Source organism: Bombyx mori, chromosome 4 (genome assembly GCF_030269925.1).
Source record: "Bombyx mori chromosome 4, ASM3026992v2".
Lineage (NCBI taxonomy): Eukaryota > Metazoa > Arthropoda > Insecta > Lepidoptera > Bombycidae > Bombyx > Bombyx mori.
In genome coordinates, this window is record NC_085110.1 from 1,547,503 (window position 1) to 1,573,082 (window position 25,580).

At 44.4% G+C, this 25,580-nt stretch overlaps 1 protein-coding gene across 2 annotated transcripts in view; it reads right to left on the reverse strand.

The window, feature by feature from the left end:
- Nucleotides 1-25,580, reverse strand: part of LOC101735930 (dedicator of cytokinesis protein 7) — a 41,506-nt gene that overhangs the window by 9,810 nt on the left and 6,116 nt on the right. For both annotated transcript variants that reach the window (XM_038021744.2, XM_038021746.2), the window contains 22 exons: nucleotides 25,405-25,580; nucleotides 24,551-24,731; nucleotides 22,371-22,525; nucleotides 21,540-21,658; nucleotides 20,161-20,314; nucleotides 19,048-19,236; nucleotides 18,364-18,467; nucleotides 17,253-17,421; nucleotides 16,504-16,636; nucleotides 15,842-15,941; nucleotides 14,530-14,679; nucleotides 13,842-14,019; nucleotides 9,381-9,607; nucleotides 8,152-8,333; nucleotides 7,324-7,400; nucleotides 6,277-6,438; nucleotides 5,667-5,793; nucleotides 5,082-5,254; nucleotides 4,575-4,709; nucleotides 4,033-4,173; nucleotides 1,827-1,985; nucleotides 1,385-1,561 (listed from right to left, as the gene is read on the reverse strand). In XM_038021744.2, coding sequence (XP_037877672.1) covers nucleotides 1,385-1,561; nucleotides 1,827-1,985; nucleotides 4,033-4,173; nucleotides 4,575-4,709; nucleotides 5,082-5,254; nucleotides 5,667-5,793; nucleotides 6,277-6,438; nucleotides 7,324-7,400; nucleotides 8,152-8,333; nucleotides 9,381-9,607; nucleotides 13,842-14,019; nucleotides 14,530-14,679; nucleotides 15,842-15,941; nucleotides 16,504-16,636; nucleotides 17,253-17,421; nucleotides 18,364-18,467; nucleotides 19,048-19,236; nucleotides 20,161-20,314; nucleotides 21,540-21,658; nucleotides 22,371-22,525; nucleotides 24,551-24,731; nucleotides 25,405-25,580 — 3,368 coding nt within the window. The remainder of the gene's footprint in view (nucleotides 1-1,384; nucleotides 1,562-1,826; nucleotides 1,986-4,032; nucleotides 4,174-4,574; nucleotides 4,710-5,081; nucleotides 5,255-5,666; nucleotides 5,794-6,276; nucleotides 6,439-7,323; nucleotides 7,401-8,151; nucleotides 8,334-9,380; nucleotides 9,608-13,841; nucleotides 14,020-14,529; nucleotides 14,680-15,841; nucleotides 15,942-16,503; nucleotides 16,637-17,252; nucleotides 17,422-18,363; nucleotides 18,468-19,047; nucleotides 19,237-20,160; nucleotides 20,315-21,539; nucleotides 21,659-22,370; nucleotides 22,526-24,550; nucleotides 24,732-25,404) is intronic.

A 25,580-nucleotide genomic window follows, 5' to 3' on the forward strand; every position in this document is an offset into this window, starting at 1 on the left:
GTCATTGTATTGTTGATTATCATTCACGTCACATCGCTTCGGAATAGAAACCAGCTTAATTTACACTATGTTGTGTATTGTGCTTAAATTATGGATTGTATTCATCATTTCGGTCCATATAAATAATTATATGGCACCTACCTATATATCGCAGTACTGCGAGTTGACAACCCTTACAAATATCCCAATTTAACCCTTAACCGTGTCAATTTACCCCGGATGCTGGGTAAATTGGGACGGCCATTATTTTACCCATTATTTCTTTAAAATGAATAATTAAAATAATGTAACGGTTTTTATCACCTAGGTACGTTCAAGACTCAACTTATTTCTTTGGTTGAGCAGTGACTATTTAATTGGAACTATTTTAAAATTCAATCTGAAGGTCGATTTTGTCCCTATTTACCCCATTGTACGGTACTTGTATCTCAAGGTGGGTGACTTTTTGGCGGGAACGCGAGGAGTGAGGTTGTGATTTGTTTTATTTTGTCTATTTAGTGTTTCTTCAGGTTTAAATGTGTAATAACGGTGGTTTATTAAATGTTTAGTATCTGTGAAAGTGCACAAATGTTGGAAAATGAAACAAAGCCGCTGGACAATAACTTCTCGAGATCCTCCAAAAAGTCCACTGAAAAAATCTCAGTAAATTACCACCATTTTACTGAGATTATATTTCATCCCATATCATCTCATTTTATTTAATTTCATCTCAGTTGATTAATGTCTCAAATTCATCATCTTCATTTCATTTCACTGCATATTATCATTTTTCATAAAAATAAGAATATAAATTAAAATAAGATATGACTTAAAGGTCTTAGTTACCAGGTCATAAAATCCCATAGATAGTCAAAGTAGATGGCGCGTTTATGTTGTACATGTGTATGGGCTCCAGTAACCACTTAACACCAGCTGAGCTGTGAGCTTGTCCACCCATCTAAGCAATAAAAAAAAGTGTTCAAGAAGCACTATGTACTAAAATGATCGAGATTTGGTGACATTAAGTGTAAGTCTCAGTTCTATAGTACAATGGCTGCCCCACCCATCAAACCGGAACACATTACTGCTTCACAGCAAAGGTATACAAGGCTGCGGTGCCTACCCGAGTAAGATCATGGGACGCAATTCCACCAGTTTATTAGGTGATTATCTCTCTAACCTTCGTTTCCAACACTGCAGGCGCATTCCAAACCAGGCATTACCATCCTTTTTTTTAACCATCCTGCCTTTCTTTACCGCGAGGCTACCATGTGTTCGGTACTGTCGATATAACGAAACCTTTGAATTCACATCTTCAGGTCTCACGATGTGCGCACTCTCTTCGTGATGTCTGGGTTCCTGTAGACCACGAGCTGGCTCACACCAACCTACAAGGACCTCTCACCTCCATGTGCTTCTGCGCCATGTTGTTCAGCCAGGTGAGCCTCAAGTCCGGGCTGTGCTGGTACCCTCGCGCCACGCGGTGCATGAGATCCAGCAGCATTTCCGGGTCCTCGGCGTACTCCTTCATCTTTACCGTGTCCGATAGGATCATGTGGAGGTTGAACACTAGATCTTTCACCTGCAATATAAAATACTAGCTGTACCCGTCCGCTTCGCTGGGCATTTAAAATTAATATTATTTCTCACCCTCACAAAGGTTCTCATCATTAACGCCCCCGCAACTGGTGTAGGGAGTCCAACACTCATATAAATATTATATTACCCTAGTAAGAGCAGTGCTTCGCAGAATCTACCACCGCATCGGAAACGCGACTCACTGAGAAGATCCGGCGAGAAACTCAGTGGGCTGTATCTATGGGTGATAAAGCGCGGTAAGGTCGCACCTGCTCCGGGAAGGTGGTGTCGTGCATGTCGGCGTCGCGCTCGGCGTACACCAGGATGGTCTTCAGCGCGCGGCGGAGCGACTCCTCGCTGAAGGTGGTGGACGTGCCCACCAGCGACGACAGGGACATCGTTATCTGCATCTTCACGCGACTGAAGTTCTGGAAGCCGTGCGATATTATTATTTTAATATAATGTCATTTTTTTTATACAGATTTATTAAATTAAGTTTTTAAATCACATTTTCTAAGTGTCAAACTTCTTTGATAATAAAATTGTAATTCAAATATTGCTTGAGAGTTCTTTCTTCGAAAAAATAAGGACCATAATACCGCCGGACAAGCGTGTAGCGTTCCATGGTGAAATGTCACGACCTAATATGTGTTCACGCTAAAATTTGACAGCTATCGCTATACCAAGATGGCCGCTATAAGCTGTCAAAGTTCCAGCGTCCTTATTGAAAAACCCTATACCGTAAAATGGGGCGATTAGGGACAAATTCCAACTTTATGAGCAATTTTAAGGTAGTAAAGGTTATATTTGTATATAATGCTATATCAGGATCAAAATGATTGAGTCTTGGGGGCATATTTGTTGTCTAATTTAAAATTATGCAACTAGCATTCCAGTTTAAGCAAAAAATGCAAAAATAGGTGTAATCCCTATTTACCCGAAAATTGCGGTTAATTGGGACGAAATGAGAAATTTGCTAGGGTTGGCACTACTTTTATTTTTATATATAGTTTTAATTAATTTATTTATTTAGTTGCACCAACAAAGTGATCATCAATAAAAAAAATTGAAAAACTGACAAAAGTACATGGCAGACATCACCTCAATTATAGGTGCAATCGACAGTGCTGATATTTCTATCTGGGTTAAGAGATTAGGTGTGTCGGTTATTCCATGGATTAATCAGATGAATACCCCCACTCTGAACAAATATTAAATATTTTATTATGTATTACTTAGACATTTTTGTCCACCTTGAGATTTCATTGATCTTGTTACATGTCTCTGCAAAATCGACTTACTTATATTAAATTGCTTATCTATTTCAACTAAAGACTTATTCCCAATTTCGCTTTGAATAAACCAGATTTTTACCAACAAATTTAAAAAATATTGTTATAACTACATAGACAACCCTACAAACCTGTACCTATTTATACTTAGGTCGTTTCCATTTCACGTATTCTCATCCCAATTGACACCTTTTTCGTTGTTATTTGTACCTAAGACGTCCCCAATATCCCCAAAAGCAACAGATTTTTACATGTATTTTTATTAAATCAAATACATTAAAACCAATAACAACTGAGACTTACCTTTCATATATATGCTGGTTCAAACACTAAATAACGTTTATAAATCATAGTCGTCTTCTATTATTATCAAATAAATAAAAGAGAGGAAAGTTTCTAGCACTAAAATAATTACCACCACAGGAAGTTAATTTGAAACGCGATTTTTTATAAGTTAGCAGCTATTATCATACATATTCAGAGTTGTTTTGTGAACTTTCAACATTCTACTATTAAACTACAAAAAATGGAAGATTTTGCAACGAATATAAAACTTATATTGAGCATCGAAAGATTTTCCCGGTTTTTTCCCGATTCGCCTCTCAATCCCTAATCGCCCCATTTTACCGGTACTAACGTTCTGAGCAATCAATACATCCCCTAATTAGTTTTTTTAAGAGATTTTATGACCTAGTAACTAAGACGTTTAAGTCTTATTTTTATTTTAATGAAAACTTTTTTATATGAATAATGATATTATGAAACGAAACGAAGTTGATTATTATGAAACATGGCATAAAATGATATGAAAATGAGATGAGATTATAAGGGATAAGGGATGATAAGATTATAAGGGATCTCAGTAAAACGGTGGTTATTTACTGAGACTTTTTCAATGGATTTTTTGGAGGATTCCGAGAAGTTACGTTCAGCGGTTTTGTTTTATTTCCCCACATTTTTGCACTTTCACAGATACTAAACAGTTAATAAACTACCGTTATTATACATTTCAACCAGAAGAAACACTAATTAGATAAAATAAAACAAATCATGCAACCTCACTCCTCGCGTTCCCGCCAAAAAGTCCCCTTACTCAGTTTTTTCAAATATCATACGAAGAGTTTTGAATTAGCGTTTAACGCTAATGACGATATAGGGTTAGTCCGGATGCGGCGGCACTCACGTTGCCGAGCAGGTAGTGCTGGCGCATGAGCGCGTACAGCGCCGCGGCGGCGTGCGCGCGCGTGCCGCCCGCCAGCGCGGCGCCGTGCCGCAGCAGCACGCGGCACACGCTCCACTCCTCGCCGCAGCACGACCAGCCCAGCTGCACACGTCGACGCACTCAATTGTACTGTGTCGCTACTGTACTTCAATAATTAAATGTGTGGTGGTGGTAGGGCGCGTTCTGATTCCGCCTGTAATCCCGCCTATTTCTGCCGTGACTACTGCTTCGCGTTTCGGTTTGAAGGACGAGGTAACCGTTGTACTGTAAAATTAGAACTCGAGTTTTATGCAGACGGCGGCATTTATGTTGTAAATGTCTATGGGCTCCTGTAACAATTCAGTCATTCATCCATCTATATAAAAAAAGCTAAAATGATATTTTCGCGGCAGAAAAAGCAGGACGACGCTGTCTCTTCGTGCATCCTCGCATTACGCCGTTACTAAACTCTACATGGTCGAATCTCAAAAGTTTCAGATTTATATTATTGAAGTGTATCGTACCCTGACGATGAGCGCCCGCACCGTGGCCAGCATGTTCTGCAGCACTACCACGCTCTGGTTCCGCTGCAGGGCTCGCAGCACCACCTGCAGCGCCGTACTGCAGATGCTCTGACCGCACTCCAGGTTGCTGCTGGCCTGCAACCGACGACCTCACACTCTCCACAACGAGCTCAACTTTACGAAGCGCTAGTACCGATATGTGTGACGTCATTGGGGGTCAAAACACACAAGTACAAATCGATCACGTTATCTCAGTTCAGCAACGAAAATATTCTCCTGCCGAGGTTTGCGGTATAATTGAACCTTTTTACGTTTCAAAACCATGATTGAGCACGTATGACGTCACTCGTTGTGATTGGTGTTAAGAAAACGTCACAACTATAAAATTTCAGCTAATGATTAAATATAAATTCTTTATCTATAGAAAGTGATCGAAGGATAGACTCGAATTAATGGACATTTGTTGTGGTCTGTATGTGGCGCTATGACCGGGGAGACGTAGTGTACCTGGACGATATTCTCCAGGGCGTGCAGGAGGGTGAGGGAGAGCTCTCCCGCGAGCGCGGCGGCGAGCGAGGGGTTCGGTGCGGCGGGGGAGGGGGCGCAGTCCCGCCCTCCGCCTCGCACCCACTCCTTGCGCCATCGCTCACGCTTACACCCACCGTTGGACATGTTGCCCCCTGGAGAAAACAAATATTTTGGGGACAATCTATGTCTAGTTCACGATCACAGCATCCTTCATCAGAGCAGTCTGTCTGCACCATTGTAAGCACTGCAGCCAGAGATCATATCGTCAGGCAACTTTACCTGTAACCTAAATATGTCATTCTTCAAATAAGGCATAAGGCAGCATGAGTGTGTCCTGTATTGCTGTTGTCCATGAGTCTCGGTACTAATGACGATTAAAAAGTCCGTGTGCCTCACATTGTATGATGCGATTGAAATCGTGGAGTGCGTTGAGTTCTTGCGTAGTTCTTGGCAGAGCGGGCTGGCAACATTCCCTATATCATTACAACTACAGACACTTCTATACAGTCATTTCCTAATCGGGTTTTAAATTTTTTGTTATTATGTACGTGCCCTGATGGTTACCTTTCCTACGCATGATGAAATCGGACCGCGCCGATCCCTGGCCGAGAATGACGTCTTCTAATTTCGCCTTTATGTCTGTCGTCTTACGGACGTTCTGCTGAGCGCACTTCATGATCTCCTTGCGCCCCTGGGGACATACGTTACATAAGTTTAGACACAACGGACCGAAGCTTGTGGAGCGCTCGCGCATTGTACGTGTCAAGTGCGTTAATTTTTTTTAGAGGGATTTTATGACCTGGGAACTAAGACTTTTAGGTCGTCTTATTTTAATTTATATTTCTGAAAAATGATAATATGGAGTGAAATGGAATGAATACGATTAATTTGAGACACTGGACGTAGCTTCTCGGGATCCTCCAAAAAGCCCACTGAAAAAGTCTCAGTAAATAACCATCATTTTACTGAGATTATATTTCATCCCATATCATCACATTTTATTTAATTTCATCCCAGTTGATTAATGTTTCAAATTAATCATCTTCATTTCATTTCACTCCATATTGTAATTTTTCATAAAAATAAGAATATAAATTAAAATAAGACATGACTTAAATGTCTTAGTTACCAGGTCATAAAATCCCTTAAAAATGGCCGGAGGAGAGCAACGTACCTTGTACTCGTGGCAGCTGAAGGCGAGGTCGATGAGCGCGAGCAGGGTGCGCAGGGCGGAGGGCGGCAGGTCGGCGGCGCAGGGCCCGGCCCACTTCAGCACCCAGGCGAGGCACGTCACCAGGTTGCGGCTCGTCTCGCTGTTCAGCGCGGCGCGGCCCTCCTGCGGAACATTCACCACGCTCAGCCACGAGCTCCTCACCCTCGCTGAGACAGTACAGCTGCTGACTGTACTATTCGTTTTTTTTTCTCCTACCTATCCGCTGGTAGCCTAAGATGCTATTCCAGCTACGTCCGGACGGGTAGATGAGCTCACGGGCTCAACCTCAGAGAATTTGCTAGCACTAGCCCTAGCAAGAGCAGTGCTTCGCAAAATCTACCACCGGATCGGAAACGCGACCCACTGAGAAGATCCAGCGAGAAACTCAGCGGGCTGTGTCTGTGGGGTCATATTATAATATGTAACTATTGTTTGCAACGTTTAAATTATGGTAAATTATGTTAATTTAATTGTTCAATCGGAAAATGTAGCGTGTTTTTGCGGATTAGTAAGCACCCTTTCCACCACTTTCTGGTGATCGTGGCGGAACACTGAACAAATTCCTGGCACTTCATCATTTAACATTGACTAATGAAAAGGTGTTGTTTTGTAGTTTTACTTAAATCATTAAAAGGCATATCAGTGTAATTTTTAAGACCGCAAATCAGACATGTTTCATATGTATGCCAAACTCAGTGGGCTGTGTCTATGGGTTAGTTCGCTCGTCCAAGTATTCGTTCAACATCAGTGATCGCGTCGGATGATCATCACTAGCATCTTCCAAGCTTTCTGATGATCTGTAAAGGTTTGGGTTCTCAACGAGGCAGCAAGCAGAGAGCGGCGACGTGTACGGACACACTGTGAGATATCAAACCAATTCCTAAGCGCATTCGATACTTGTCATTCTAAAATGTAGTTATCTCGCTCTTTACTCAACTTCTGTCTTGTCTTTTTCCTAAGTGTTCGGTTAAGTGTGCGCTCATATTAAATAATACTGTAATAATAAACCTGTTTGTAGTCGACCGGGGAGGGCGGCGAGCACAGACTCCCGAACTGACTCATCTCGCTGTCCAGCTGAAGGATTTCTGTTAATAGAAGAAAATTAATTAAATATTTGGCGAACTAGTCAAAAAAACAGCATTTAAAAAAAAGCGTGGGGTGCTTTTTAAGATATTATTGAAATAATAATTCTTCTACTCATATCTGTCACACCTTAAAAGAAAAAGAAAATTGTTATTTTTATTTATTTCCAAGCATTTTCATATTTATCTACCTTTTAAACCTTCCCTGGACTTCCAAAAATAATTCAATACCAAAATTAGCCAAATCAGTCCAGCCGTTCTCGAGTTTTAGCGAGACTAACGAACAGCAATTCATTTTTATATATATAGATAGAAGATAGATAGATAGATAGCACCATGCACCTCACGTTTTTTTACAATAAAATATATTTTACACTATTTTCAATTTAAATTTACTAGAGGTCCTGCAGTAGTCGAAATTCGACTATAATTAATTGGAATTGTAAGTTTGTACACTACTATGATTGTATTTATACTTCTATAATCACAAATTTCGCCAAGGCTACACTATAACAAAATATTAATAAAGACAAACAATATTTAATCTTTTCTCAATTTGACAACAGACGTCAAGAACAAAAGTTTAACAATAAATAGTATGCATGCGTGTGTGCGTCAAATACATGGTATTTAGTGTGTGTAATGTTTTCCTTATTGATTTAATGTATCTTTTATGCATTATTTAAAAAAAAGCGTGTTTTTTAGTTTATTTTTAAACTATTATTTATTTGTTGGTAGTATAATGCGGACTGACCCTTGTTGTTGTTGAAGCCCCTGTAGAGCTGCGGGTAGGCGTCCATGACGATGCCGAGCAGCGGCAGGTACAGCGAGGCCACGCGCGCCTTCAGCTCGGGCTCCGCCACGCGCGGGTCCGCGTCGTGCGCCGTGAGCAGGCCCAGCACCGCGCCCACCGCCGCGCTCTGCAGCACCGGGCTCCTGCGCCGACACACGCAGCCCCGCATTAACGTACGCGTCCATTGACCTGCGCCTTTTTTTTCCTACCTAAGCTTGAGAAGCTATATCAGCGTAACCTTAACTAGTAGGAGAGCTCACGGGGCTCAAACCTGACGACGTTGCTAACACGAACCCAAGTAAGAGCCGTGCTCCGTAGAATCGACCACCGAATCGGAAACGCGACCCACTGAGAAGATCCGGCGAGAAACTCGGTGGACGACCCGCGTCCGGGCACCGCACGCAACGGATTCTATTTTACTTTGTATTTTTTGCCCATAAATGCCGGTGCGTTCTGTTATATATCTGTACTGAACCCGAAAATGCTGATATCCTCAAACCGATGACTAGACGGTCCGAGATAGAGAGTGAACTGTCTTAACGTACGGGTGCGGCTTGAGAGTTATCATCCATATTGTATAATCCAAATAAATAGTTCGTATCCTAAAAGTTTGATCTATGGACCGCCTTTCGCACCAACGTGTCTATTCTGAGAGAGCTTCATATCAAAACTAGACTTTCCACTATATGCCTTCGTAGGGTGTTGGAATTCTTCGGACATATTGCTCGTAAAGAGGGTTACAATCTAGAACAGCTGATGGTGACAGGAAAGGTAGATGGCAAACGTCCCAGAGGATGCAGGTCCACGACATTGTCCGACTAAATACGATTTTCTCTAAACATCAACTTCCACAATGCCCTTCATGAAGCTAAGGATCGTAGCGGATGGAGGGAAATCGTACGGAAGAAACTGATGCAGCGGGGGAGTCACGACCCTCACTAATGAGGAAAACGACGCGAGGAGGAGGAGGATCCTAAAAGTTTCATTTTTTAAAACGACCTCAGGGCAATTTCCCATAACAGTTCAATGCGGGCGTTGCGGATAGTGGACGCAGCAACATGTGAAATCATACAAAGCAAAATAAAATCAGTTGTGTGCAGTGCGGCGCGGGCCAATGGACGCGTACCTTTACTCGCCGCCTTCACGTCAGCCACAACAGTTATAATATATAGACAAACCAATGTACTCACTGCATCTCCAGCGCGTTGGCCAGCTCAGCCAGCAGCAGGCCGGGCAGGTAGTGGCGGGACCGGAAGTCGTGGGTGAGTGCGGAGGCGGGGGGCGGCGCGCTGCTCGATCCCCCGGAGTGCGCCGAGGGGGCGGGGGAGGACGCGCCGCCGCGACCCCCCGGGCCCCCTCCGGGAAGGGACAGGGACACGTAGTGCTCGTGGGAGCACACGATGCGCAGAAACGCCAGCTGAATACGAATATTTTATTTATGACTTTTTTTTTTTTTTTTTTTTTTTTTTTTTTTTTTTTTTTTTTTTTTTTTTTTATTGCCTTTGTAGGCAGACGGGCATACGGCCCACCTGATGGTGAGTGGTTACCGTCGCCCATGGACTTCAGCAATGCCAGGGGCAGAGCCAAGCCGCTGCCTACCGCTTAATACTCTCCACAAGCCTCGTTTGAAGAAGGACATGTCATAGCGCTCGGGAAACACCGTGGAGGGGAGCTCATTCCATAGCCGGATGGTACGTGGCAAAAAAGATCTCTGGAAACGCACTGTGGATGACCGCAGTGGCTCCAGGTAGTATGGATGAACTCTACTCCGGTGGCGGGCGGTGCGATGGTAAAAACGAGATGCTGGTATCATCTCGAACAATTCCTCAGAGCACTCCCCATGGAACATACGGTACAAAATACAGAGGGAACCGAAGTCCCTCCGCAGACCCAGAGGCTCCAAACGATCCGAGAGAATGGGATTATCGACAATCCGAACGGCCCTCCTCTGTATGGAGTCAAATGGAAGAAGCTGGTATTTGGGAGCCCCAGCCCAGAGATGGGAGCAGTACTCCATGCGAGGCCGGACTTGTGCTTTATAAAGCAAAAGTCTTTGTCCAGGCGTGAAGTACCGCTTCGCTCTGTTGAGGACTCCCAGCATTTTGGACGCCAACTTGGCTTTGCCTTCCAAATGACTCCGAAACTGGACATCGCTCGAAATGTCGACCCCAAGTATCCCGATACTCTCGGAAGGTTGCAGGGATACTCCTTGGAATTGCGGCGCCATGACAAAGGGGTCCTTCTTCGCAGTGAACGCGCAAACTTGTGTCTTTATCGGGTTGAATTGAACCAAGTTCAATTCACCCCATTCGGAGACTCGCCCCAGAGAGTTCTCCACTTCAGACACAAGTTTTGATCGTCTCTCTTGCACCACGCTCCGAGAGAGACTCTGATGGCCGATATATCGCGCATCCCCCGTGCTGTCATCTGCATAGCAATGCATGCCATCAATAGACAGCATGTCATTGATATACAGGATGAAAAGCGTGGGGGAGAGCACCGAACCTTGTGGAACGCCAGCGTTAATGGTCATGGTATCAGAACAGTCACCGTCTACAACGACCGTGATGCTCCGCCCATCCAAAAAGCTAGCGATCCACTTGCAGAGACCCTCGGGGATTCCGTAAGATGGTAACTTCGATAGAAGTGCCCTATGCCAGACCCTGTCGAAGGCCTTCGCGATATCAAGGCTCACAGCAAGAGCCTCGCCCTTGCTTTCCAAGGCTTCAGCCCACCTGTGAGTAAGGTATACAAGAAGATCGCCAGCTGAGCGACCGTGACGGAAACCGTACTGTCGGTCACTGATCAGCTGGCGATCCTCCAGATACTTCAGGAGTTGTATATTAATTATTCGCTCCATCACCTTGGAAAGCAAGGAAGTTATCGCGATAGGCCTATAGCTCGATGGGTCCGACCGGTCACCCTTCTTGGGGATAGGGTGGACGTGGGCAGTCTTCCATGAAGACGGAACCCTGTTAGTGCAATAAGAGAGGCGATACAAACGCGTTAGCGCAGGCGTCAGCTCAGGGGCGCACGTTTTCAGAACCACTGCAGGGATGCCGTCTGGCCCGCTCGACTTATGGACGTCCAGGAGTCGGAGTTCCCGCCTGACTGCACACTGTGTAAAGCAGATCTCGGGCAGGGAACTATCACACCGGAGGATGTTCGGTGGTGTGGCACCCCCGTCGTCCACAGTCGAGTTCGAGGCGAAGAGTTTGACCAGAAGGTCAGCCTTCTCTTTCGCACTATGGGCCAGACTGTCATCGGACTTGCGTAGTGGTGGGAGACTAGACCTGCAAAAGTTTCCTTCTGCAGCTTTGGCGAGCGACCAGAAAGCACGGCTCCCAGAGGGATAGCTCTTCAGTCGCTCGCCAATTCTAGCAACGTGCTCCGACTTCGCCTTGGCAATAACCTTCTTGTAGGACCTGGAAGCGGCGTTATATTTCCGCCTTTCCTCTGAGATGTTAGGGTCCTGACGTCTCCTGGCATTATCCCATGCCACGTATGCGGACCGCTTGAGGTGTGCAGCATCCCTGCTGGCATTGTTATACCAGGGTCTGCTGCGACCCCCAACGGGCACTTCAGAGGAGGGAATAAACAATTCCATCCCCTGGAGCACCACGTCTTTAAGACGGTCCGCACAGACGTCAGGATCAGCAGAGGAAAAGCAGAACCGCCCCCATGGGTAGGATGCGTAAAATTCACGCAATCCATCCCAATCTGCTGACATATACCGCCAAACTCTTCGATACCCGGTCGTCGTTCGACGATCAGGACGAGAGAGTGGAACGGCAGCACGAATAAGGCAGTGATCAGACGATCCAAGCGGAGCGTCGACCACCACACTGTATCCGGCCGGATCTGTGGTCAGCAGAAGGTCCAACAAAGAAGGCTCGTGCCCCTCGATATCTGGGACACGGGTGGGCTGTGTCACCAGCTGGGAGAAGCCGTAGGCCAAGGCGAAATCGTAGGCAGTCCGACCCGGGAGGTCAGTGGTTCTGGACCCCAACCACTCTTGGTGGTGAGCGTTAAAGTCTCCAAGAACCACCACCTCCGCAGATGGGTACTGCTCAAGCACGCGGTTAGTCCCCTCTTGCACATGCTCAAACAGAGCTGAACCTGCATCACTGCTGTGGGACCTGTACAGGCACGCGTAGATTCGGCTACGGCCCCCGTGATCTACGCGCAGCCACAAGAGGGACAGGTCCCGTTGTTCGAGGCCCCGAAGACGGCGACAACAGACATCAGCCCGGACGAATACGCACACCCCGGCTTTACGCAGGAAGTTGTGCTCCAATACGTAGCCGGGGTATTCAAGGTATGAGGTATCATCCGGAGCAGATATCTGCGTCTCCGTTAAAAAAAGCAGGGCAGGCTGCGCCGTCTCAAGGTGGTGGTGTACGGCGTCAAGGTTGCTATGTAGGCCCCTGACATTGCTGAAATCCACATTAAATGTGGAATGGGGAGCCGCCTGTAAAACCCTTTTCTTTTTTTTCGACTTCATTAAGTTGTTATATTTCGGGAGAGTAGGATTAGGAGAGGTAGGATGTTAGAGGTGAGATCGAGGCAACACCTGAATGAAGCGCGGAACATAGTACGTGCTCGACCACGGGTTGCGTGAGAGACCGACGCAGGGCATGGAAGGGCCCCCAGTCCACTCTGCGTGCGATCGCCGGGATCCACTCCGGTCTCCGACTCCGGCACGACGACCGCACGGCAGAATTTTACACCGGTTGGCGGGACAGCTTCCCGGGGCGGAGTTTAGTAGAGACACCCGGGTTCAGGTCCCCTACTGACCGGCGGGCGGCAGCGGATACCGTTTCACTGGGTCTCCCTATACCCCCGTCAAACAATCACGCCCCGCGAGTTCGCACGCACGTCTGCTCCGCAAGTTCCAGGCGTAACCAAGACTCACCCCCAACAAGGAAGGGGAAAGGGAAGGGATAGAACTGGCTCTCCAACCCACACGCCGGAACACAGCTAGGCTATTTGGCGGCGGATTCTAGTTGGAGGGTGGTCGCCAGCCAGTCGGACTAAGTCCTACCACCGGTTATGTTTTCGGCTCCCGTTTAGCACCACCCAGGGGTCACTTGTAGGGAATCGCGGGTTAACCCAACGGAAGCGGGAAGCACCAACCCCCAAAGGGCTGACTAGCTCTTGCCCGCGACTTCGTCCGCGTGGAATAGTTCACAAATAATGTTTTATTTTAGTACAAATTTGGTTAGCATAAAAAACGTTATAGTGACCCAACCTTAACATATAAACATATGCTGTCGCGGACTTTTTTTAGATCTTTTAAAGGGAACAATTCTGTCATACATTATTTTAGCGAAACTTTAACCGTTTCTGCAGCGCACGCAGTGGAAGCTCTCAAAAGGGAAAAACAACCCGATTTTGAAACATTCTTTATTGGTGCTCCGTTTGTATTGGTCTAGCGTGATGTTATATAGCCTATAGCCTTCCTCGATAAATGGGCTGTCTAACACTGAAATAACTTTTCAAATCGGACCAGTAGTTCTTGTGATTAGCGCGTTCAAACAAACAAACTTCAGCTTTATAATATTAAGTATAGATTAACAATTCTGCATAACCCAATTTTGTAATATGTAAAGAACAGTTCTGTGGGCTGTGACTAATGCTTCTGGAGAGACCTTGTAGTGCACGAGCGGCACGGCGTCGGGCAGGGACGCGATCTTGGCGCTCATCTGCTTGTAGTAGGTCCGGACGAGGCTCAGCACGTAGCCGCGGTCCATTATGTTGATGAGGTCGAACAGGAAGAACGCCAGGCTGTTGTTGAGGCTCTGCGTCAGCCGACTGTTCTTGCCGTAGCTGCGGAGTCAACAATTCTTTTTTAAGGAATTTTATGACCTGGTAACTAAGACCTTTAAGTCATTTCTTATTTTAATTTATATTATATTCTTATTTTTACGAAAAATGATAATATGAGGTGAAATAAAATGAAATGAAGATAGTTAATTTGAGACATTAATCAACTGGGATGAAATGAGATGAGATGATATGGGATGACATATTATTATAATCTCAGTAAAATGGTGGTCATTTACTGAGACTTTTTCAGTGGACCTTTTGGAGGATCCCGAGAAGTTACGTTCAGCGGCTATAGTTTCATTTTCCCACATTTGTGTACTCTCACAGATATTAAACAGTTAATAGACCACCGTTATTTAAACCTGAAGAAACACTAAATAGACAAAATAAAACAAATCACACGACCTCACTCCTCGCGTTCCCGTCAAAAAGACCGCGGAGTCGTAACGTTGCTCTGATTACAGTTGCGATCGCAAAGTTGAGAGGCACCGGACGAATACCAGTACCCACCCGGATATGATCTCGGAGGTGACGCAGTTGACGAGGGTGGTGAGGTCGTCGGTGAAGGGCTCCGGGAAGCGCGCCTTGCGGGCCGCCTCGTGCGCGCCGCTCCACTGCACGTACTCCGACATCGACTTCACCAGCAGCTCGAACAGCGCCCTGCCAACACCGGTATTATGGGCGCTCGGGTCTAGTCAGAGGCAGATTATCCGTAAGGCGTATTACTGGTGATAGGACCATGCGGATAGGTACCACCGCCCTGCCTATTTCTGCCGTGAAGCAGTAATGCGTTTCGGTTTGAAGGGTGGGGCAGCCGTTGTAACTATACTTGGGATCTTAGAACTTATATTTGAAGGTGGGTGGCGCATTTACTTCATAGATGTCTATGGGCTCCAGTAACCACTTAACGCCAGGTGGGCTGTGAGCTCATCCAACTATCTAAGCAAAAAACAAAAATAAAAAAAAGCTAGGCACGTGCCTAGGGGCGTGTTGTTACAAAGGGCGCGCGATGCCGGGGACGAACTTAAGACATGAAGTCCAGATTATAAGTATAAAGAAAGTCTTTTTTTTTAAATCTTTTTTTACTGTTTATGCCGTGCTTGCACTGTTAGTAAAGTAGTTCGGAGATATTGTAGAATATCAATAAGGTAGTGCAGAAAGAGATAAAAAAAAAACATGTATGCAATTCACACGTGGTAGAAGTGAAACCTTCCAAAATTAAAATACAATTATCCTAAACGTCTTAAGTATATGTAAAATTTTGTCATTAGTAAATAATTGTAAGGTAGCGCCCTCTGTGAATTGATATTTTTATTTCACGTATAATCCTAAATTAAAATTCACTACAAGAGCTTTCACACACACGTTAGTATTAAAAAATCTCACAGATGGCGCTGTATTAAATAGTATGTATATTTCTGTCTCATTCTTTGCTGGCTTCATCCTACACATTTTTGTATTTGTGTCTCCTACCTGTCGTTTTTTCCGTTGCATCCGGTTTGAAATCACAATGATTCTAAAGAAGTTTTCACTTCAATATGGCGCTGATTTAAGTGTTTAAGTGTATTATAATATGATTGAAGTAAAATTATGAAATGTTGTGAAAATTAGTTCTGATTAAAATTTTGGAATTAAACTGTAATTAAAAACACTTTAAATGTTTTTTTACTACAAATGAAGTCAACAAACCAACAGACACTGGAATTTTATTTAAAAATTTTTTTTACTAATAGTATTGTTTTGTATTATATGTATTGTTACAGAGCTAGCGGGATGGCTGCGCACCACCACCGCGTGACGTCCGCTAGAGTGAGAAGGTTACCAGGAGTTCTGCATGGCGAGGTCCCTGGTCACTCCACTGGCGACCACCCACTGCAGCGCCAGTTCTTCGTGCAAGATCTTGCAGGATCCATCCATCATTACTGTACGACCAATCGAGCTGTTATTTTCATTTCTGCATAGTTAACATGTCGTACACTTAAAATTATAGAGACTCATTTTGAAATATTTGGATTTCGTCTTTAATTCAAAAATTGACCTTTTTTTTTTTTTAAATATTTGGATTTCGTCTTTAATTCAAAAATGGACCTAGATCGACCCTTTTCGGCCACTTTTAGTAATCAAATTACCAGAAGTAGGGGCAAAGCTATCTATCGGTCTCTTTCACTCCGTCCCCTTCCTCTACGTTTTTTCGGTTTGAGAACTTCAATCGATGTTTTCCAAAAAACACATTTTTCGAGTTGGGTTTTTATAATTGTAAATTCAAATTCAAACTCAAAATCATTTCTTTCAACTTAGATGTCAGCATAACACACTTGTTGAATGTCAAAATATAAATAACAATGTTAACTCTACCACCGGTTCCAAAAAGAGAGTCCTGAGAAGAACCGGCGAAACAAACTCAGCGGGTTGTTTTTTTGTTTTTTCTCAAAAAAAAATTTTTTTTTTTCGATTTTTGAAAGGTGCAATGTGTGGTGTCCTTACCGGCGGGCGGCAGCGGCAGCCCCACGTCCCGGTCGGCGATCGAGGGACGCGGGATGGTGCACTGGTACTGGATGTAGGCGCTCAGGATCGAGCTGCGCCCGTGGGCGTCGCACGTCGCGCCCTCGTTCAGGCCCTGCCGGGGGCCGGTGTGTACAGACAATGGGGCGTTTCAAATCAAATAAAAAAAAATTTCAACATAAATGAAAGTACATACTTGTTGAACGTCAAAAAGAACTACCGCCAATTCACAAAAACTAGCCTCCGTCCTGAGAAGAACTGGCAAGAATCTCAGCGAGCATGTCTTTTTTTTTAAATATTCATTTTACAAGGAGTATTATATAACGTAACAATTATAGCAAAATTGAAATGCCCGGAGCGACCAACTCATTCCCACTTTGTGCAATCTTCTAGAGAATCATTGACATACTATAAAAGTAAGCTTTATTGCAAAGATGTTTGTTGACCCCGGAACAAATAAACACACAACTACAACATACAATTTTTTCTACAATAACCTTGCTATGTATACTCGCGATGACCAAAATGATATTGGATAGAATCCCCACCACAAATATAGAATTCATTATTTTGTCAACATAAATCTACACCTGAGAGAAATAAGGTCGAATTTCCTTTCTCATGTGGATATAACTACGACCGTTCTAAGTTTGAACATTGTATTAATAATGATCGATCTAAAAAGTCGAACTACCCACGAGTAAGGTTTACGCTGAGACAGTGAGACTCACGGTGATGTCCGCGAACAGACTGGCCAGGCACGTGAAGGCGTCCTGCGCGATGTTGAGCGGCTGGCCGTGCAGGCTGGGCGGCGCCACCAGCAGCCGCACTAGCTTGTCGCTGACCACGGGCAGGTAGCGGGCCAGCACCTCCACGTTGGCCGACGACAGCTCCGATATGCTGCTCATAGACACAGCCCACTGAGTTTCTCGCCGGATCTTCTTTTCTTCTTCTTATCATCTCACAGACATCCACTGCTGGACATAGGCCTCCCCCAAGCCTCGCCACAAATTTACTGGTGGTAGGACCTCTTGTGAGTCCGCACGGGTAGGTACCACCGCCCTGCCTATTTCTGCCGTGAAGCAGCAATGCGTTTCGGTTTGAAGGGTGGGGCAGCCGTTGTAACTATACTTGAGACCTTAGAACTTATATCTCAAGGTGGGTGGTGCATTTACGTCGCAGATGTCTATGGACTCCAGTAACCACTTAACACCAGGTGGGCTGTGAGCTCGTCTACCCATCTAAGTAATAAAATAAATAAAAACATAGACACAGCCCACTAAGTTTCTCGCCGGATCTTCTCTTCTTCTTATCAGCCCAGACGTCCAATGTTGGACATAGGCCTTCCCCAAGTCTTGCTACAAAATTCTCTTCAGATTCCTTTCAGTGGGTCGCGATTCCGATCCGGTAGTAGATTCAGCGAAGCAATGCTCTTGCTAAGGCCAGCGTTAGCAATTCCCTCAGGTTGAACCCGTAAGCTCACCTGCCGGTCTGCGTTAAGTTGGATTACCCCTAAGGCTACCAACAATTAGATAGGGAGAATAACATATGCTGGGACATAGAGCACCGCTACTTTCGATAAGTTTCATAGCCAACTTAACTATGAAACGAAGGCTAAAAACAATACTCGGTGTGCGACTCTCACACGGACAGGTACCACCGGCTTGCTTGTGTAACTGGACCTACGCTTCATTATACAACAAAACCGTGATTTTGACCTCATGTCTCAAGATCCGGCAGCCATCGATGTCCGCTGACAACCGCTTCAAGCCAGACGGTCCGTGAGCATGTTGGACTATTTGAACCAAGCGAAAGACACTTTACTTTGATAAATGAACCTACCTAGTCCTGAGTTCCGCTTCCATGTTGTTGAGGCCGATCCTCGGAGGGATGTTCCCCTCCTGCACGGCCTCGCACGCCATCGCGAAACGTTCGATGTACCCGTCCTGCAAGTGCGGGCGCGTACGCAACGTGCGGGCGCATGCGCATTGTACGTCATTGACTGTAGCACAACTGCGTGCGTTTGTCATTATACAATATAGCTGAGTTACCTCAGCTATATTTCTACCGGCTCTACTAAGCCAAGAGCAGCCTGTTCGTCTTGTAAACGTATACAAAATCGATTGACTAGAAATTTTGTACAGTTACGATTGCAGATCTACAGTTCTAACTCAACTTCAAGATTCATAATCATTCAATAAATTGAAAATAACTCTATTCTTTTGTAAAGTAATATTTGTAGACAATTAGTATTTTCTCCTTATTCAAAATCAGTAAAGACGACAGATAGTCGCTGGCTGAAGCGATGAAACCGTCTTTTATTTATACTTATTTATTTAATTTTATCATTTGCCTGATTAAATTTTTTGGTTATCAAAGCCAAAAACAATAAACGGTTTTTGGACAAAGTAATGTCCGACCAGCATAAATTAGTGGAATCAGTTAAGCTAAAAGCATATGCCCTGGATGAAGAAACTATTTTTTTTTAAATCGGTTAAGAATTAAGGGTGTTCAGTTCTCGTTTACCAGGGGATGCACCGTGGTGTGAGGGTCGAGGCTGATGTTGAAGATGGGGCGGTGGTTGTCGATCCAGCGCGTGCCCGGAAGCTGCACGTCCGGGAAGATGTACGAGTAGTTGTCCGGGGGCTCCTCCTGCATCACCGGCAGGCTGAACTCTCCGCAGGACAGCTTGCCGTTGCGGCACAGCGGCAGCCACTGCGGGGACAGAGCGTGCTCATGACTTGGGGCCTTAGATGATATTGTTGCCAAATACGGACAAGGTTGATTTCGACCTTATGTAGCAAGACACACGGCGGTCTTCTCTCTGTAGTGTCTATGTGCTGTACTAACCGCTCAACATTGATATCATTATACAAGTACATACCATGAAATAAAAAGGCCTTGAAGGATAAGTTTAAAAAATTTTTTTTTTTGCATCGGTCAGCTGATTTCATGTCGCCTTTATATTTATTTCCGACATTTCGAATATGGTTACCGTGGTCGCGAATCAATGAGGTGTCGTCGATATTTCAATATCGCGCTAACTACCGTCAATTTTTCAATAAAAATTTCTTCTAGACTTTTAAGCTTTATTTCACACAGAACGAACTAATAGTATCTTGCGATTAGTTTGGGAGTTTGCTAGACTTGAGTGTTAGATCGACGCCTGTATTGTTTTTTTAAGGGATTTTATGACCTGGTAACTAAGACCTTTAAGTCAAGTCTTATTTTAATTTTAATGAAAACTTTTTTAAATGAAAAAAATGAAATTATGAAATGAAATGAAGTTGATTATTATGAAACATGGCATAAAATGAAATGAAAACCAAACAAAATGAAATGAGATGATATAGGATGAAAAATAATCTCAATAAAACGGTCGTCATTTACTGAGACATTTTCAGTGAACTTTTTGGCGGTACGCGAGAAGCTACGTCCAGCGGCTTTGTTTCATTTTCCCACATTTGTGCACTTTCACACATATTAAACAGTTAATAAACCACCGTTATTACACTAAATAGACAAAATAAAATAAATCACACAACTTCACTCCTCGCGTTCCCGCCAAAAGCCCCCTGTATTGTTTTATGGCCTATGTACGCACAGATAACAATTGATGAACGTAGTAAGTGCACTTACAGAGTATCCAACAGGAGTCTCGACGTTCTTCTCCAGGTCGGGAGCCACGGGCTTCCTCTGGCACGAGATGTGCAGAAACGTGAACAGCAAATGGTGCTGGTCGCCGAGGTCCGCGGGCAGCTTCAGCTTTATCTCGTCGTAGAGCGACGGGTTCCTGGGAGACGACACATTACTTAACTTAAGAGAGGAATATTCACGACAGGGGGCGCGCAGTGGCTTTAACAAGCTAATGGTCGACATACAGTTGGCAACACAGCGATGAGTGACGGGCTCTACTAATTTTCAAATTCTCTGTTCTTCTTCTTTTTCTCTACCTTATCCCACTAGGTGGAGTCAGCACAGCTAATTTTCCTCTTCCATTCTCTTCTATCAGCCGCCATCTCAACACTCACTCCTCTCTCTCTCATATCGTCATTCACATACTCCATCCATGTCTTCTTCGGTCGACCTCCTCCCGCCCCCTCTACCTTGCGCTACCATTTCCATACATCTCCTAGTCACATGCATCTTCTCTCTACGCATCAAGTGTCCATAATACTCTTTCAATGTTCTCTGTTATGGCTTTTAATGTGTTCCAGCCTATAGCTTAGAGCAGGGCTGTCTAGAAAAACGGCTGGATTTCATGCAGCCCGCAACGCATGTTTTAATCAGAAAATTGTTTTGAATATATAAATAGTTTGGATAATAGAAGTCTTTGTCAAAACATATGATCTATATTTTGTATAATATAACTTTATTCTTGTAACATTGCATTCTCTTAACATCATTTAAAAGTGAAGCTATTTATCTTTTACTATTATTGTGAGAATTACCGAAAAGCATTTATTACCCTGTATTTTTTTTAACTTGAAAGCTGAAAATTATTTTTTCTGCGTCCCTCCAGTTTTTGTAGTAAAATTAATTAGCCCGCAAAGGTATGTAGTTTGGACAGCCCTGACTTAGAGTATCCTAAAACAGGACCCTTGATGCGGATGAAAATTTTCAAATTAACAGGACGTCTTTAATTCGGTGAAAATTACGTTGAAAGATTCCGTCACACACAAGATTCCGTCCGTCCAAAAAAAATCACACCGATAGTGGTTACTTACCATAGGATTAAAGGTCTAAAGGTATACTGGTGGTAAGAGCACTTGCGAGTCCGCGCGGGTAGGTACCACTGCCCTGCCTATTTCTGCCGTGAAGCAGTAATGCGTTTCGGTTTGAAGGGCGGGGCAGCCGTTGTAACTATACTTGAAACCTTAGAACTTATATCTCAAGGTGGGTGGCGCATTTACGTCGTAGATGTCTATGGGCTCCAGTGACCACTTAACACCAGGTGGGCTGTGAGCTCGTCCACCCAACTAAGCAATAAAAAAAATATAATATGAGCAATGACTAACTTGTTATGATAGATGACAGTGGTGTAGGCTTCGGTTGTGAACTCAGAGCACGCGCTGCGGCCGAATATGGCGGGCAGCGCCGCGTCCTCCTGCTCGCCCGACATCAGTTGTATACGGACCTGCCGGCAAGCGCAGTTAGCTCACGGGGTCAGAGTAGGGTGTCACTGGAGCTCATGCAGGGTAACGGGGTGGGGACCGCTGGAGACATGAGTCGAAGCGTCAGGATCGCGGGACTTGGGCAAACCCACCTTACTTGGCGTCCTACTATTATTGATTATTTTACACCATTATATTTTCTTGTGATACGACTTTACCACCATTTTCGTCGTGGAACTTATGTGGCCACTGCAAATTTCATTCGTAAAATTGTTATATGTCCGCGGGATGGAGCTTGGCACGGTCTGTCACGATACCCTCTGGTTCCTAGCTTTGCTTCCATCATCACTTTTTCTATTCATTTCTATTTAATTATTTAAATCTTTTTTAAAAAAAGAACTTGTCTCAATTCTGTATAACAGGTCGCATCGCGCCATATGGTTTTTTAATGCCTTTATAGATAGACGACTATATGGCACACCTTTTCGGTAGGCAGCAGTTTGGCTCTGACTCTGGCATTGCTGAAATTCATGGTCGACGCTAACCACTTACCATCAGGCGGGCCTGATGAAAAAACCCTGATGCGTGGTCACTGTGGTTCTTGGACGTCAGCAATGTCGATAGCCGAGCAAAAAGCTTTTATTGCGCGTGTAGAAAGCATAGAATTATGCAAGAACTTTTGAGTAAGCTATTTTATTTCGACTACAAGCAGCCAGTGCTGCGCGCTGTGCTCACGGTGATGTTCCTGGCGGAGCCGGCGCGCGAGGTGTAGGCGGCGAGGTTGAGGTCGCGCACGGACAGGTACATGAGGTTGCGGTACTGGTAGTGGGGCACGGCCGGCGCCTGCAGCGGGAAGGACAGCACCTCCTTGCACGGACGCACGTTCTCGTCTGTCCCACGGCACACAAACAACGGTCGCTTTGAAACGGAACGAAACCAGCACGGGACGGCACAGTTAGGTACCACCGCCCTGCCTATTTCTGCCATGAAGCAGTAATGCGTTTCGGTTTGAAGGGTGGGGTAGCCGTTGTAACTATACTGAGATCTTAGGACTTATATCTCAAGGTGGGTGGCGCATTTACTTTGTAGATGTCTATGGGCTCCAGTAACCACTTAACAACAGGTGGGCTGTGAGCTCGTATCTAAGCAATAAATAAAAAAAACACCCTTCCTATTTCTGCCGTGAAACGTAACGCGTTTCGGTTTGAAGGGCGGGGCAGCCGTTGTACTATAGATATGTGCCGTTCGCGAACGAACGAATCAAACGAACCGGGTCTCAAAATCCGCGCGAACGATAGGGTCACTTCAAAAAATATGAGTCGTTCACTAAATCGACTTGTTTAACACAAAACCTACGAATCAGAAGAAAAGAACCATATGACAGTCATTCGGGTCATTTCGGGTTGCCGCGTCTCGCCCCACGCCCGTCTCGCTTAGTCGTTCGTTCGACTGAACGGGTCGTACGAACCGGATCATTTTGTCAACAGGTCAGTACTGATCTGAATCTCTAAAATTGAACGAACGACACATATCTATTGTACTATTAAAACTGAGACCTTAGGACTCATGTCTCAAGGTGGATGGCGGCATTTACGTTGTAGATGACGACCTGAAGTCGTCGTGGCCTAAAGGATAAGACGTCCGGTGCATTCGTATGTAGCGATGTACCTGTGTTCTAATCCCGCAGGCGGGTACCAATTTTTCTAATGAAATACGTACTCAACAAATGTTCACGATTGACTTCCACGGTGAAGGAATAACATCGTGTAATAAAAACCAAACCCGCAAAATTATAATTTGCGTAATCACTGGTGGTAGGACCTCTTGGGAGTCCGCACGGGTAGATACCACTACCCCGCCTATTTCCGCCGTGAAGCAGTAATGCGTTTCGGTTCGAAGGGTGGGGTAGCCGTTGTAACTATACTGAGATTTTAGAACTTATATCTCGAGGTGGGTGGCGCATTTACATTGTAGATGTCTATGGGCTCCAGTAACCACTTAACACCAGGTGGGCTGTGAGCTCGTCCATCCATCAAAGCAATAAAAAAAAAAAAAGATGTCTATGGGCTCGAGTAAACACTGAACACTAGATGGGCTGTGAGCTCATCCACCCATCTAAGCAATTGAAAAAACGGCCTCCGGTAGATATTTAAAACCCAATGGGTTATGACCTCATCTACCCGAATGAAGCATAAAAAAAAAGAGTTCCTGCCACAAAATAGTCAGAGAATAGCTATTTGTCTTTTTCTTTCTTTAAACTATCACAACTGTAGTGTAGTCAAATTTCAGTTGTTCGCTTTGTGTTTAGGCATATTACATATCTATTAATGAAGCAAAAATTAATACCTATTTAAAAAAGGGACTAGATTGACAGAAAACATTTTTCTGATAGTAAAGGATTCAATTTAGTTCATACCCCATTACATTTTTAAGCTAAACTGTACCCTCTATTTGCCAAAATTTTATCTAGACACATCTTATTGTTTTTTTTTTGAAGTTATACTTCTTTAGGCGCGTTATGAAAATTGATGAGAGTGAAATTTTACGATGCGCGCGCACCGTGACACAAAATTAACAGAATGAAGTTGCCCACTAAATCACTCATTACAATACGACCGACGTAACTTGGATAGTCTGAATATAGCCGCAGGTGAACTTTCGCGCATGTACACTCGTAAAAAAAGTGTTATTAGCATTCATTTTTAGTAATATCAATGACAAAATTATTATTTGATATAATTCATACTAAGTATTATTAAATTATTAACGTTAAATATTATAATTAATTATTTAATATAAAAAAAAGAAATAAATTTAATAACAATAAAGTATAACTTCTTACGCGCGTACATAAGTACACGCACCCTTTTTTTACTTAAATAAGAACTACAAAATAGAGTGAGGTGTTAGCTGACCTCCATAGGGGCTCAGTTTCGCCAGCTCCGGCGTGAGTCCGTTCTTGACCTCGTCCGGGCAGGGACACACCTCGATCTTGAGGGTGCCCGGGATGCACTTCAGCTTCTTGGGGGCCGAGCTGGGCCGCTTGATCTCGGCCAGGAACTTGTACAGGTCCTCGTCGCGGAGCTTGTCCGGCTCCTATGACAAACATACGAATTGATGCTCTGGATCGACAGTCTCTAGGCCTGCTGCACCAAGCTACCTTGACGGTACTGACTTGGTTCCATAAGGGAGCATTAAAGATAACTCAAGTGGTGAGATAGGACTATCTCTCTCTTTCTTTTCCTCTCTAACCGCCGCTCTTATAATATTTTAACTCATCAATCATAGCGATCTCTTCTTCAGCATCCGATTATAATTTTTTTATGATTTTACACCAAATCTTCGTGTCCATGGTCGCGAAGCATTTGTGCGTTCCGATTTGAACAGTAGGATGATCGTAATAGTTCTGAGGTCCATCTCTTCCATTCTCACAGGAGTTGTGGTCCAGTGGATTCCAGTAAGCAGTTAATACCAGACTGCTTATGAACACACCTGTCTGATCGCTACGCACGCTATAATCAATATAGAATTTCTAAGACGATTCTAATGCTCTTAAAGGAGTTGCAGACTTTTGCCTGTCAGTGCAGTTTCTATAGAATTCTATCATACTAATAATTTATTTATCTTAATGTCTGTCTAATTGAATGTTATGACTATTGTTAGATAAACTTAATAATTATAGTGTAAATGTTTCAACGTGTAATGATTTCTTGACATTTAGTCGATTTTGGTATACATGAGTTAGTTATAGACGTATATAGGTCGGTACCTGTTTGAAGAAGCTGGTGAGCGTGATGACGACGGGGCTGAAGGTGGGCAGCGCGGCGGCCAGGTGGTCGGGCGGGGGGGCGCGGCGCTCCAGCGAGCCCTTGCGCGTCAGCGAGCCCCCCACCTCCCCCGCGCGCCGCCGCAGCGCCTCCAGGCTGCTGGACGACGCCTTGCGGT